Source organism: Ursus americanus, chromosome 6, assembly GCF_024610735.1.
Source record: "Ursus americanus isolate L20-20 chromosome 6, mUrsAme1.1.p, whole genome shotgun sequence".
Taxonomy (NCBI): Eukaryota; Metazoa; Chordata; class Mammalia; order Carnivora; family Ursidae; genus Ursus; species Ursus americanus.
The window spans coordinates 69,415,580-69,431,510 of record NC_142132.1 but is presented as its reverse complement, the minus strand read 5'-3'; the positions used below and the strand labels follow the sequence as shown (position 1 = coordinate 69,431,510).

Genomic DNA, 15,931 nt, shown 5'->3' with positions numbered 1-15,931 from the left:
GTGTACTGCTTTAAATTAAAAAAAAAAACACTTTGGGTGGATCAGGATGCTTTTTATCACACAGAGGTGGAAGCGATCTGTAGGAAACACAGGCGCATCCAGAATTTTGCCTTTGAAGAGTTTCCACTGTTCCAAACGTCTGTGCCCTCTGTCTTACTCTGATCCGTCCACTCTGGTCCTTATTTCGGATTCTTGGACGAAGGAGAGAGAGATTACATTTTCATCCAGGCACAGAGTCATAAGGATGGAAAGTTTGTGAGGTCGATTCTAGAAAGACCTCTGTGCTGAGGCCCCTTTTCTGCTTCCCCAGGAAGAAGGCCTCCTGTACCGTGGACTTCTGTTTTGGTGGTCACTCCCCCCACCGCCACACGGTGGCAGCAGACCCCGTGTTGGAGGCCCTGTCCCTCTCCTTCCATGTGCTCAAAGGCGCAGGTGAATTTTACCTGTGAAAGGAGAGTTGTTTGCAGACTTTAAATCTAGAACCCCTGTTAACATTCAATAGTAAAGGTCATCGTTTTCAAAACAGCGCTGCTTTACTTAAATATCCTACATATGGAACATGTTGCTTGCTGTGCCTTGCATTTTTAGGCTGCCCCCCCTTCTCCGGGTGGTTTATTCCCGTGTCCCCCGAGGAAGCCTGAAAAACAAGAGGGAGCGGCAGAAAGAGAGGCCCTCCTTCTCTAGATGGTGGACCATGGTTTTTGAGATCTGGGGAAGATGAAGAAGTTCAGGAATTTTTTTCCCCACATTAATGGGAAAATATAGAAGCAGCACATGTGTTTTGATAGTTACTTATAGAAGCCTAGATGAATGAGATGAAAACCGGGGCAGTACAATACGGTGGAGCGCTGTCACCATCCTTCTGGGGCCCAGCTCTGCCCGTACAGGAGCCACCATTCTGGCCCAGACCAGCTGCTAGCTCCTGGCGCGTCTTCATTTCCTTCTAGTGGCTGCTTTTTTACTAACGTCTATCATTAGCCACTATTTCTGCTGTTGCTCTGAGCTCAGTCTAGTTTAAACCAATTTAGCGATGCCATCACCCTGAACCAAACTAGTTTACCGGAGACGAACCAGAGAGCGGGTGATCAAGACCAGATATGCAAGTATTGTTCTATGGTAGTTCAGCGTGTAGCTTTACTGCAGGGCTGGAACGTTACCGTTTTAGAGAAGGAACTCTCTCTTAAAACTCAGCTCTTTCACATTGTATTTATTAATGTGAGGGGAAATCTCTGTCCTTAAGTTAGTAAAATAGAGAAGTTAGTAAAATAGAGACTTTTTATTTTTGTGTATTTATTTTTACTTTTAAAAAAAGATTTATTTGTTTATTTTAGAGAGAGAGTGGAGAGGAGTGGGAGCAGGAGGGGCAGAGGGAGAGAGAATCTCCAGCAGACTCCACGCTGAGCATGGAGCCCGACGTGGGGCTCCATCCCACGGCCCCAAGATCACGACCGGAGCTGAAACCAAGAGTCAGACACCCAAACGACCCGCGCCAGCCAGGCGCCCCAAACAGAGACTCTTTAGATCATTGTGCAGCCCAGAGTGCACAGCTAAAAAAGGGGAAAGAAGCAGCAGGTAGTCCGAGAAGAGCTGTAAGTATAAGATGGACAGGCGTTCTTTAAGGATCAGTAGGAAGACTCTTGTCCACTGGGTAATTTTTGTGACACCACTGCCTTTTTGGTTCTTGAGTGGGCTAGCTGGTGCACAGGGATTACAGCCACAACATCAGGACCCCAAGAACAACATCTAAGTAAGGGGGGAGATCTCTTCTGGTTGAGCAGTGCTGACTGTAACATTGAATCATCTCCTGCTGGCCAAACAGGAAGCCTGTATGTACAAAGCAGGGCAGGCTTTCTGCTTCGGACCTACCAGTCCTAAAACTAGGACAAGGATCTTTCTTAATATCCTCATGCTTTGTTTAGAATACTCGACTTCCATGAAAGAGGTTAGTTAAGAGAGGACTTAATAAGCTGTTTGGGTCTCTTATTATAAAACAAAGAGGCTTAGGTGTGAGTTGAACGCGTGACACTCTGTCCCCATTCATGCTAATAGAGACAACAAGAATTAATGTATGTGTATGAAAAGCATTGGAATCATGTTGCTGTTTGAGAATAAACAAAATCAGGTCCTACTTCAACAGAAAGAAATAAAACGGTAAGGTAGAGTTATTAAGTGTCTACTATAGGGGAGACACCATTGGGTGGTTACCTGCCTCCTCTGATTGAATTCTCACAACCCCTCTGCAGGAGATCTCTTCCCTGTTTTACAGGTGAGAGATTTGAGCAAGGACAACAAATGCTTAGAGTCACAGATAGTCATTAGGGGAGCAGTAATTCAAGCCTCGTTTCATTTAATTCTAGAACTTATCCAAAAGGTTTTGAAAAGAAACCAAACCCTAGATTTTTACACGGGACTTTTAAACAGCTTCAATAAGAAAAAAAAAGTTATTTGTTGTTATTATTATTTTACTATGCTAGGTAACGTGCAGATACTGAGGTGTGTTAACACTTCCTTTGTATCACGTTTGTGGCAGGAAGCACCAGCAGGGGGAGGCTGGCTCTACCAGCTGTCTGTTACACCTTACACAATAGCCCGTTCTTAGTTTATTTCGGTTGCCAATAGAGGGTGCTATTCACTCTCTATGATTTTCCCACAGAAGCACACATTTCCATCCCACGCCTGCCAGGTTCTAGTCATCACTTACACTAGTGACAGCGAAGTCAGACTAATCTTTTGGTTTTAGCGAAGTTCTGGCTTTGCTGAGATTTAGATTTCCCCGAATTTGTTTGAGCAAGGCACTTTCAGTCCTATTGTATCTAGCAATGGAAGAACAGAATTACAGGGCACACTGGTTTCTGTACAGAGCAAACAGTGTGAATGAACATTGCCTTTATAAATCTGCCTGGTTCTTTTCTCTGTTAGTAAAAGATGTTACTGTTTGCGGAACAGTCATCCAAATAACGGAAGGATGGGATTTTTAAGTTTGTGAACTTCATGGCCTTCTTGATTTGCTTCTTAAATCCTGACTTTAAGATATGATATCTCCTGAATGGTTCTTTACAGGGACGCCTTTACTGAATGTATCATCAAATAGTCACGAATTATGTCTGAAACATGTAGAGAAGCGTGTATGTGCACACGCGTGTGCGTACAGTGGGACTATTTCAAACTGTTCCGATGGGATAAATATTTATGTGTTTGTGAAGACAGTAGTAAGGAGTAAGGAAAAAGAAAGATCCAAAGACCTGTCAGAGACGTCATAATGAACTGTGAGGATAGAAATCAGAAAGGCATTACGTTCATGTAGCATCTACATTCTTGAGGCAGTTGGGCTGCAAGTTCTATAAGACCCAAAATCACAGTGCGTTAGACAGGAAGTCCAAAGATATGGTCGGTGCGAGGTTGGTTAATTCAGACACCCGGTGTTGTCATCAGGATATGAATTTCTCTTAGCTCTGCAGTCCTTTGGCTTGTTCCTCATGGTGACAGTGTGGCTGCCCCAGCCCTGAATGTTTCTTATTCACTTAGCATCTAAAGGCCAGGAGTAAGAGAGTGTCTTACTTTTGTTACCTTTTAGGAAATAAGTAAACTTGTGCTGTCTCCCCTTTGCTCCACGGTGGCCACTTAGGATACGTTCTCTCTTCCCAAAGCCAGGCACTGGCACAGGTAAATGGGGTTAAAGCGATGCACATAAAATGACCGGGATTGACCCCTGGGACTAGGGAGGGACTAGTCTGTCTTTTGAAGCCATCGTCTAGGATGCGTGAATAAAATTGAAGTTACGTTTGCAGGAATTCTGTTAGAAATGACTGTAGGGTAGGCAGTCAATATTGCCCCCTCAAGGTTATCGGCACCCTGCTAGAAAAGCAGATAGAGAAGTGTGTCCTAGTTTTTGCTTTCTGAGCCAAAGGAAAGATGCCAGGCTTGAGATTTCTGGAAGAGTTTTATTAATTTACGTCCTGTCAACCTATATGTGATTAAAGACAATAAAACTATTTAAATATAAATTACAACTAATTTAGTAATGTCCTCTTTTCCAATTACCTGAGGCATTTCTTGCACCCCCTGTGCTCTTACTTTGCTTTGGGTGGGGTTGGGGGGGGGCAAGGAGGGGATGCGGAGTGTGTTGGGGGCTGGGGGAGGTAGCAGCGATGGTAGATAGCGTTTCTTCCTGATTGCTGTCTTTGGAATTACCCAGACTACTATTTATTGTTTTCCCAAAATATGAAGCTAGAAACTATTGCTTCCACCTCCCCATCCATTAACTATGTAGAAAATTAAGGTCGTCATTTCTAGAACACCAGGCATCGACCTACCTACCCCTGCACATGGCACCTCTGGACAGCCTGAGTCATTTGAATGTGTGCAGGATGATTGCCCTTCTGCCTGAAGATAGCGTCGTGTATACCAAATGTCAGCCGCTTAACTGCGCATGTAAGACGGTAACGGTTGTAAAGGCTTAGCGGCTCCCTGCACTGGGGATCCCTAGTGTCCCGTGCTCGTGTGTAATGAACAATTCCATACGCCCACGTAACCAGAGCTTGTCTTTTGCCCTCCCCAGAGAGATGCAGATCAGCTCCTCCAGCACCACCACTTCCGAGAGTCAGGATCCTTCTTCTGGAGACCCAGCGGTCAGCGCGCTTCAACAACAGCTGCTACTCATGGTGGCTCGGAGGACCCAGCCGGAGACCCCACGGGTACGTTCCGGCCACGTTGTGAATGTTCCAGGAGCAGGGATCTTGAAACCTGTTTTGTGCTCAGATTGCCTAACGGAATTAGTCAGGTCTGACCCTGAAGTTTACACTGCTGCTGGGTTGTGGCTATGTCACCTCATGGTAGCCTACTGAAGGATCGTGGGAAAAAAAGCCATTTAAATAGCAGGTGTCCTTCATTGACACTAACAGGATTGTCGTTGTCTTCCTGCTCTTCCAAGCACATTAGAAATTCGTGTACATCGATCTTTGGTTGCCAGGATGCACAGATCCCACAAGGGCTTCCTTGGTTAGGATGCCTTTTGCTCACCATGGTTGGAAAAATATCTGGATTTTTTTTTATTTATTTATGATGGCCTTACATATTAAACATTCAGAGATTCTTAAAGAGAATCTCGACTTGAAGAGAGATTTTATTCTTAGAGCAAATGACATTACCATCAAAGGGCTTAAAAGATGAAGGGTTCCGTGATTTTACCAGGAGCTAACTTGGTAGTGTTCATTGGCTTATTCGGTCCACCTTTATGAGGATGACTCTGGGAGAGGCAGAGCAAAGAACTCAGAGCAGAAGATCACAGGGGAGGTAAGCAGTATCACCAGCCAAGAACTTAGAGCTACAGATTCAAGCGGGGCATTTGGGACAGAGAGACTGGAGAAGCTCCTTAGAAGAGGGGACACGGGGCTAGACCTTGCGGAGAGATGGCTTCAGCTGGTGCAGCCTGAGGGGTGCTCGCAAGTTAGCGTGAAGTTTCTCTGTTGCTGTGTTTATCTTCCTCCTGGCAATGTTGTGATTTCTTCTAGACAACCTCACTTACAAAAAAAAAAAAAAAAAATACAGTATTATATTTGTTTTTATGATTTCGTAACAATTTTTCCACAAGATGCCTGATAACACAGTGGGCTGAAATTGGTCAGATGTGTGAAGAAAAGGTCATGTTACCTTGTAACTGACCACACATTGCTCTGGAGTCCTTATTCCTGCTGACCCAGGAGAGAGGACCAAGAAGTTCCCAGTGAGCGGAACCAGCCCTTCCAGGCTTGAAGGAGTTGCTGTGGAAATAAGCGTCCAGTGAATCCAAAAACTCAGTCTTTAGGGCCTGTCTTCCCGTCCGTGTATTCAGTCTTGCCTCCCTCTCCTCCTTTCCAGGGCTTCTGGGTACAGGAAGGACCTTTCCCAGACCCAGGGAGGCAGGTGGAGGTGGGCGACCCCTCTGGCCATGGCTCAGATGCCTGGCCCCATCCTGGTCACTGGGTATGCCGGTGGCGCCTATAGGGGAATGGCTGCTCCTGCCCGGTTAGGGTGCACTCCTGGGGTCTACTGACCCTGCCATTAGCCTCCCGGCTCTGAGGACCCACATTCTGTGGCCTCGTCCTCTCCACCACTCTCTTTGGTTCCTCAATGTTTTCTCTACCTCCGTGTGCTCCAGTGGGCCTGGAGCTCAGCTGCACCCCCCCCACTCTGTGCCCTGTGCCCAGCCCTCCCTCAGCCACCAGCATGAGCTCCCACCACAAGCTGAAGTACTTGGGGGGCGGGCGGAATATGGGTTTTCTCTGAGACACTGACATTTTCCCTGACACAGGCTGGGGAAGCTCTAGCTCCTTGCAGCGCTTCTTTGCCTCCCGGAATGTCCATGTCGGATCTCCAGGGAGACCAAAGTTACGTAAAAATACCCACATACTTTGGGAAGATGTGAATGTCATTGATTGCATGAGTGGTGGGGCCGCAGGGAAACTAGGAATTTTGGATTATCAGAAAGCAAACCCGCACACTTCACGTCTCAGAAACAGCCCGGGTAGAGCAGAAACTTGCAAATAACTACATATTGCATGGAAAAATCAGAAAGAGTCACACTATTCTTTACATTTAAATTTCTCTAAGTGGCGTGATTATGTATATGAGCGTATAAAAAACTGAATTCATATTTAGCGTTTCATTGGCAATTACTTAACCAGATTCATTGACAAACTCCAGTCTTCTTAATTTTTAAAATTTTAAGGAAAATTTAAAAACTTTAAAGTTTTACCCTATGTAGGTGTGGAAGTGGAAGGATGAGGATTGCAATCCAGGCTCATATTTAGAGGCTGAGGAGATATTTATAAAGATCTCACACCAGAAACAATTCTTTAATTTCTCTTGCTTGGCTTTCCAAATTCAACTGATATCACCAACTAGATTCTGGCCACAAAAGAAAAATGAAGTTCGTTTCCTGCTCATTCTCCCAGCCTATTTAGTGAAGGGTTATGTACCGTCAGCTCTGTGCCAGGGTCACACGTACAGCGGCAAAAAGACTCAGCCCTGCCTGCAAGCAGTTTACCCACTGGCCAGCCATTGACCAGTGTGATGTATGTCCATCATACATCAGCTCTGTATGATGGGGGTTATGGTCGGGACGGGCTCAGGTGCCGTGGGACAGAGGGAGCCCCAGGTCAGGACGCAGGAGGTCAGGGAGGTTCCTCAGTGAGGTGACAGCTCAGCTGAAATGTGGAGGATGACCTGACACGAGGCAGAAAAACCACCTGGACAAAGGCTGGGCAGTGAGACAGAAGGCAGGTGTCCTGCTCACAGTCCTGGCGCGTGGAGGCATCATGGCACTGACACGAGGAGTTGTTCTTAAGATCAGCTCAGGAAAAACAAGCAGGGAACTAGGCTCTGAAGACAAGACTGTTTAGTGACTTGCCTTTCTCCATCCACCCTCCCTCTGTCCTTCGAGGCTGCATGAGAGCCGCATGTGGACTGGGAGTCCCCCCCCCCCCCAACCCACACCCTTATGCAAAGTCCTCTCATTCCAACAAAGGACCGTATCCTACAGGCTCCGGTGTGACCAGGAGGTGATCCCGCACCAGAGAAAAGACTGAAATTCTTCCTGGCACAAATGAAATGAATGAAGTAGCCTTGCAGGGGGGGTTCCCAGTAGGACTGGTCCGCTTCGTTTTGTAGGAGTCAGACGAGTGGGAGATGTTCTGTTTCATCACCATGGCCACAGAGCTTAACATCCAAGCACAGAGAGAAGGGCAAAGCTTGGGGCATACGTGGAGCTTGTGGGATCTGCCCTCTGAACCCCAGATTAGCATGGAGGGGCTTTGAGTATTATCAAGCACAGTGTCCCACGCATCCGTGTCATAAACTGGTACTTCTCTCTGCCTCAGTTTCTCCATTATGTATTTCTAAGCTCATCGGGTATAGTTGGTTGATTCATAATCATGACTTTAAAATTTCACATTGTATCATTATGTAGTATTTGAGTAATCACCTTCAAACATCTTTATTACACTACTGGTTGAGAGGGAGGCCCAGTCCCTTGAAAGACAGTGTCAGATCCTTGGGAGCACAACATTTCTGCTTCAGTTTACCCTCACCTGGATCTGCCTTCAAACCCATTCACCCTGCCCACATTAAGAAATGAGATAGTATTGGGGCGCCTGGGTGGCACAGCGGTTAAGCGTCTGCTTTCAGCTCAGGGCGTGATCCCGGCGTTATGGGATCGAGCCCCACATTAGGCTCTTCTGCTATGAGCCTGCTTCTTCCTCTCCCACTCCCCCTGCTTGTGTTCCCTCTCTCTCTGGCTGTCTCTATCTCTGTCAAATAAATAAATAAAATCTTTAAAAAAAAGAAAAAAGAAATGAGATAGTATTGTATGTGAACATACTCTGTAAACTGAGGCTTTAGGTCAGTCTATAGGAGTGGTGTCATCATCATTGTTATTACCAGCGGTAGCATGAAGTGGGTGGTTTATGGGTCCTAAACCGATCAGCGAGCATTGCAAAGATGCGCACAGCACGGTGTCTGGCTGACGGTCGCTCTAGGTTAATGTAAAGGTAGCGTTTCCAACACAATTTACTATCATTAAAGGATTAATGAAAACGGAGACTTTCACCTTTTACCCTATATACCATTTGTATTTTTTCTCCCATGGTGATGTGTTCATGAATTGCTATTTTTAAATTTAAAACATTTTTAAAAGGTAAAAACATATTCCTGGACCTTTAATTTGCACAGAGTTGTATATATAGTGTCTTTTAAAAAGATTTTATGTATTTATTAGAGAGAAAGAAAGAGCGAGTGAGCGAGAGCATGAGTTGGGCGTGAGGAGAGGGAGAAGCAGGCTCCTCGCTGAGCAGGGAGCCTGATGCAGGGATCATGACCTGAGCTGAAGGCAGATGCTTAACCGACTGAGCCACCCAGGTTCCCCCCTATATATAATATTTTATAAACAATTTTGTCTACAAGAATATTGACATTTACTAGCTGATGAAACAGATGAGATGTAATTACAATACCTGAACATAGTCACTGATCATCTTATATATTCATCTACTGGAAAGTGTATTTTGACTTAAAAAAAATGAATATTTGCATACTTTTCATTAATCATGTTCAGAAGTTTATTTTTTTAAAAAATGTTAGATTTGTTATGATATTTTATGATTCCTGGAATTTTGCAAACTTCTTTTTTTTCTTTTTGTAAAATTTTGGAAAACTGGAATTTTGGCTGCTAAATAGAGCCACTGTTAGAATCGTATCTCATGTGTGCTTTACATTTTTTTATCCTTCAAAGTGTTGTTCATATCCAGATTTAACCAGCATTCCATTAGCAGGTTAGGAACACTGGTTATGTGCAGGGCATGTGTTTGGTGTCTCATTACATCTCATATTTGGTATCACGTTAACTTTATAGGAAATCTTGGAAGTTAGGTATTATTTCCCCTTGGATTTACCATTTAAGGAAACCAATGCAAAAGGCCCTGGTGTTTGGAGCATTGGCAGGACTCCTCCCAGCCTAGTGTACCTTTCATTTTGTCCTTTGGTCACTACTGGGATTTCCAGTTCTGCTCACCTCCCCCTTGGGAGCTTCCACCATGATGTCTCATGAGCCCACTTCTGACACCAGACAGAGTCCCTTTCAACTCCACCTTCCCAGCACTGGGTTTGACAGCTCTTGGGAAGAGCACGTCGTGCCACGCAGAACTGCTACATATACCATATCCTCTTCATTCCTCTACCTCTCCCTTTAGGAACTTTCAAGACACTTCTTCCCACCACAGGAGGCCCACAACTTAAACCCACCCATGTCTGTTCTGATGTTGAGGGTTCTGTAGACCTGGTCACTTGCTCTCCTCCACATAACAGTCCCTCCTTTGTATTTTAGCTTTTATTAGGTACAGTTCATGCTACAAGCCCTAAGTCTGACTTTAAAATTCTTTTAAATAACATGTTATTGGGTCTCCATTATTGTCCATTCTAATTATTTTTGTCAGTGTCCATTTTCTGATGGTTTCCTTTTCAAATTTGTGTTTTTAACTTGTTTCTCCACAATTGGATTCATACATATTGTGTCTTGAAGCGTTTTGCTGTGCAGGTGCCTTTCACCTTACCAGTGAGCACTGTCTGAGCTGTGGATTCTCCTGGGTTTCCCTAAGTGAGGGAAAGAAACCAAGCTTCAGCATCCCACAGTCCTCTTCCTAGAGTAGGGCCTTGGGGAAAGCAACCTGACTTCTCAGCGCCTCAGTTCCTCTCATTTTAAATCAAGATAATAGCACCTATATGGAGTTCTTATAAGGTTTTGAGGATTAGAGATAATATATGGCAAAATTATGCCATAGTCAGTGGCAATGATTAACATCATCAATTTTTTTATTTTTTATTTTTTTTTAGAGAGAGAAAATGTGTGGGTGGGAGGGACAGGGGGCAGAGGGAGAGAGATAATCTCAAGCAGGCTCCACACCCAGCAAAGGGCCCAATGCATGGCTCCATCTCACAACCCCGAGATCATGACCTGAGCTGAAATCAAGAGTCAGATGCTTAACCGACTGAGCCACCCAGGTGCCCACAAATTCTTATTAGCTATATGGAGCTCTTGAAGGTACCATTATTTTGAACGGTAGAACTTTTCAGGTAGCTTGGGCGAGAGGGATGGACCTTTACATCCTTTAATATTTTAATATTATATCAAAAAATATTTCTGCAATGGAATATATATAGGTATATGTATATATATGCATATATATGTATATATATATGTGTGTATATATGTATATATACATATATATATAGTACTTGCCTACCTTCTGAGCTGAATATGCTAATCATCATTTAAATTATTACAGATAATTCAGATTCATGAAGGGAGCCTTGAATATTATGCTGTAAATACAGATCCTTATGGGGAGTGTGAGCAATGCACTTACCTTCTTTCTTCAAGAGGACTTGTATTCAACTTATACCCTGTCACTCTATTTTTGCTAATCTCTTTTTGAAATAGTGGAATAAAATTTGCGAGCCTGGCCTACTGGGCAGTGTGACATGGTGGTTCTTCGGTGAGGCTTAATGAATGAATCAGAGACAGAAAAAGCGTTTTGGCCAGTGTGTCTATATTCACATAAATCAGAGCCTCGGTCTGCATTGTGAGTCCTAGCCCGGCCAGTCCTGTCATTGCTGATGCTCTCCAGGAGCTCTGCCCTAGACCCCTTACTCCCAACTCCCTCCAGTGTTATCTAACTTACCTGCTCCCATGGCTCACTCCTCTCTCTTTCTCTAGATATACAGGGATTAATATGTTTATACTTGTGTATGTGCGTCACCGTGTTCTCGTGGCTAGTTTGCTTGTCTACCCCCAGAGGTTGTTAAACCCCTTTAAGCTAGAAACTCCGTCTTGTTATCCTTTGAATTCTCAGCGTATAGTACTCACAGCATCTGACTTAGAGAATCTGTACAAAAAATATTTGTTGGATGAGAGAGTAAATGAATGATTGAAATGATGAGAAAAATTTCAGTTTGAAATTTGTATCAGAAAACAGGCTGTGAATAATTGCTATAATCCACTGAAACATTTAGCTCTGAGACTCCTTGGTAGCTAAGGCAAAAAATGAAATTCCATGAACCTTATTTTCTCAACAGGGAAGTTAAGTTACAGGCTGATTTGTACCTCAGAATGTGGCTGTATTTGGAGAGATGATCTTTAACGAGGTAATTAAGTGAAAAAGAGGTCCTTAGGGTCGGCCCTAATCCAACAGGGCTGGTACCCCTCTAAGAAGAGGGGCTTCAGATGCAGATACACACGGGCCAAAGACCACGTGAGGACACCGAGAGGACGGCCATTGACAAGCAAGGGAGAAAGGCCTCAGAAGACTCAGACTTCCAGCCTTCAGAACATTTCTGTTGTTTCAGCCACCCACTCTGAAACTAATATAGAAGTCAAGTCATCTTTCCTTTGCGTTAAATTCTGAGATTTTTTTTTAAACGAGGATTTTTATTTAAGGAACAATAAATAGCACAATTTACCAGAATCTTTAATAACTTTTGCAAATGATGTAGATGTGATCTTCATGTGATTTTGTTTTTACACTGACCTTCCCTAACAGCAAAGGGCATAATATTAAGCCTCAACTTAAGGACACTATTTTCCTTATAATTCCGAAGAATGCTGTCATCTTTGCTGCTGCTTACCCTTGACCTCCTTATGCATCCTACATGAATTCCCACATCACAAAACAGTAAAGTGCGGTAGCCCTGCACATGTCTTCTTTTCCTGGCACTCTTTGTCCGTGGAACATAAAGGACAAGGATCCCTTTTGTGGGGGGCAGGTTTACTATAAACCACGAATTCCTTGTCATTAACAGAAGATGCTCTCCTTGCTGACATGACACAGCTTTCATGTTGGAATAGAATCCCAGACACAAGCAGCACTTACCATCTCAACTTTCCTGAACTAATACAGCCAATCCATCCTGTATATGGCCGTCCTGTATACTGCCTTTGCGATGGATCAACTGTCCCTTGAAATGCCTTTTGCATTAATATTTTATAATCTGAATAATAACTTCATGTTCCATAGCTGAGTCACTGCATTAGCATCTGGGAACAAAGAGGTGGTAAAATGGGCCTCCCTGGAGAGCTCTGCCACAGTGTCCAGTGAAGCAGGTGTGCCGCCCCTGATGCCAGCCAGGCATTCTGACACCGGGGATTTCCACTGCACTGAGAAGAAAATCTGCCCGAGTCTAACCTTCTGATGTCTAGGTCAAAGAGAAATGTGTGCGACCTTTAAAAGGCAGCCCCCCCCCCCCCCCGCCATGGCAGCTCTTCTATACTGTCCTCATCCGGTTCTGGTCTTGGCCCTTCTTACCAGTCTCCTGTGTCTTATGTACATCAGCCGACAGGAAATTACAGCCTATCTTAAATCCTTTTTGGAAAAATACAAGGCCCAAGCAAACAGGTAAAAGTACAGATTAGAATGATCAGCGCTTCCACATCTGGGTATGTATCCAGAAGAATCTAAAGCTGGGACTCGAACAGGTATCTACATGCCCGTGGTCACAGCAGCGTTATTTGCAATAACCAAGGGCTGGAAGCCACCCAGGTGTCCATAGACCAATGAATGCGTGAACAAATGTGGTGCATCCTTACAACGGAGTATTCAGCCTTAAAAAGAAAGGAAGTCTGACACCTGCTACAACACGGATGAACTTTGAGGCCATTATGCTAAATGAAATAAGCCCGTCACAAAAAGACAAATACTCTATGATTCCACTTATAGGAGGTAACCAGAGTGGTCAAAACTTAGAGACAGAAAGAAGAAAATTGGTTGCCAGGGCCTGGGGGCAGAATGGAGAGTTAGTAGTTAATGGAGACAGAGTTTCAGTTTGGGAAGATGAAGAACTTCTAGAGATCTGTTGTACAACAATATGGATATAGTTAATACTACTGAGCTGTACACTTAAAATGGTTCAGATGGTAAATTCTGTGTTATTTTTTTTAACCACAATTGCAAAAAAAAATACAGGTTATTAATAGAAGATCTACAGGGGGCTGGGCATCTAGAAAAGTCTCACCAATAGTAGCAAGAAGCAACAAGCAATGGCCAACAGCAAGGGAGGAACATGGAGGCTTTGTCTTTTTTTTCTTTAAATTCCATTTAGTTAATATATAGTGTATTATATATAGTGTATTATTAGTTTCAGAGGTAGAATTTAGTGATTCACCAGTGACATATAACACTCAGTGCTCATTACATCATGTGCCCTCCTTAATGCCCATCCCCCCATCCCCCCACCCACCTCCCCTTCAGCAACCCTGTTTGTCTCCTATGATTTAGAGTCTTTCATGGTTTGTTTCCCTCTCTGTTTTTATCTTATTTTGTTGGTCCTTCCCTTCCCCTATGTTTTGTTTCTTAAATTCCACATATGAGTGAAATCACATGAAAATTGTCTTTCTCTGACTTATTTCGTTAGCATAACACCCTCTAGTTCCATCCATGTCATTGCAAATGGCAAGATTTCGTTCTTTTTGATGACTGAGTAATATTCCATTATATCTATCTATCTATCTATCTATCTACACACACACACACACACACACACACACACACACACACACACACACATATCACATCTACTTTATCCATTCATCCATAAGTGGACATCTGGGCTCTTTCCGTAGTTTGGCTATTGTGACATTGCTGCTATAAACATGGGTGTGCGTGTGGGATTCTTTGTCTTTAATGGTCTCTGTGCACAGAGAATGGCAGACAGAGTACAATGTGGGGAGTCTAACCAGAGCCTCTCCACTTAGTCTGGGACTTCAAGAAGCCACATCCTCCTCTTAGGATTAACTAACCACAGTCTACCAACACCATCCCCACTAAGGGGACTGCAGAGAGAACGACCTGCCTCAAACCTCCGTGTGGCTTTGCAGCCCTTCTTCACCCTGGATCGCATGGGTGATCCAAGCACCTCACACAGAGAATTTATTTTAAAATGGTGCCAGGTTAATATTGCATTCTAGTGCCTAGCAGAAACAAAGGTAAATTTCAATCCGGAAGAACAGATCTTTAATACTGCTGTCAAAGAACTCATACTAATAAAGATCCAAGGAAAATGTGATGAGGTGAAAAGTTATAAAATATACCAGAAAACATGCTACCATGAATAAGAGCCAGCGAAGTCAACAGAAAGCAAAAACACCACTCTCAGTGGATTTAGAAATGGTAATGATTCAATTCAGAATATGGATTAGGTATGTCTAATATGTATAAAGAAATAAAAGAAGGGGTTGAAAATCTAAGTAAGAAGCAAAATGCCATGTAATGACCAAGCAGATCTGAAAAAGCACCAAATACTCGAAATGAACAATATAATAATAAAAATATAACTTTAAGTGATTTAACAGAAGATGTGACACATGAGAACAGAGACAGACTTGAACAAATTATTTAGCTGCAGCATGGTGAGATGGAGAGGAAAAGAGAAAAGAAGGTTAAGAAGCATGGAAGTCTGGGCCAGAAGGGCTATCGTACTCCTTGTCAGAGTTCCAGAGGAGATGAAGGGAAGAGCAACATAGCAAAAACAATTTAAAATGTAAAGTCTAAGGGCGCCTGGGTGACTCAGTTGGTTGGGCGACTGCCTTCGGCTCAGGTTGTGATCCCGGAGTCTCAGATTCGAACCCTGCATCAGGCTTCCTGCTCAGTGGGGAGTCTCCTCCTCCCTCTGACCCTCCTCCTCTCTCATGCTCTCTCTCTCTCAAATAAATAAATAAAATCTTTAAAAAAATAAAAATAAATAAAATGTAATGTCTCAGATAACACACCGATAGAGGAATTCGTGTCTTGGCAAACTGATGAGGAAAGGATGAACATTTTACTTTTATTTTTTTTAAAAGATTATTTATTTATTTGAGAGAGTGAGAACAGAATGAGTGAGCAAGACCATGAACGGGGGGAGGGGCAGAGGGAGAGAGAGACCTGAGCTGAAGGCAGACACTTAACCGACTGAGCCACCCAGGTGCCCCGAGGATGAACATTTTAATAAATGGCACTGGGACAATACTTTTCTTTATGGGAAAGAAAATGGACCCTTATATCATGAACAGAAATCCCTGGTAGACCAATGACATAAATGTGACAGGCAAAAGTTTATAACTTTAAGTAAAATGATATAATCAAATACCCTTACAAGTCTGGGGTAGAAAGGGATTTGATAAACAGGGCATAAAAAAGTGCAAAGCTTTTGCTCTTTACAGGAAAGAATGGATACATCATATTTCATTTAAATTAAGACACCCATTTATCAATAATACCATAAGGAAAGTGAAAAAACAAGCCACAAACTAGGAAAATATCTGTAACATATATCATTAATAATGGTCTTGATCATATATGTGCATATATGTATAGACACTCACACATGCACATAGACATGTATAACCAATGAAAGGCCAGCAAGCAACCCA

At 43.4% G+C, this 15,931-nt stretch overlaps 1 protein-coding gene across 1 annotated transcript in view; it reads left to right on the top strand.

Moving 5' to 3' along the window:
- Nucleotides 1–15,931, top strand: part of PCNX2 (pecanex 2) — a 293,441-nt gene that overhangs the window by 57,756 nt on the left and 219,754 nt on the right. Inside the window, exon 9 of the mRNA XM_045783277.2 lies at nt 4,559–4,694. Coding sequence (XP_045639233.2) covers nt 4,559–4,694 — 136 coding nt within the window. The remainder of the gene's footprint in view (nt 1–4,558; nt 4,695–15,931) is intronic.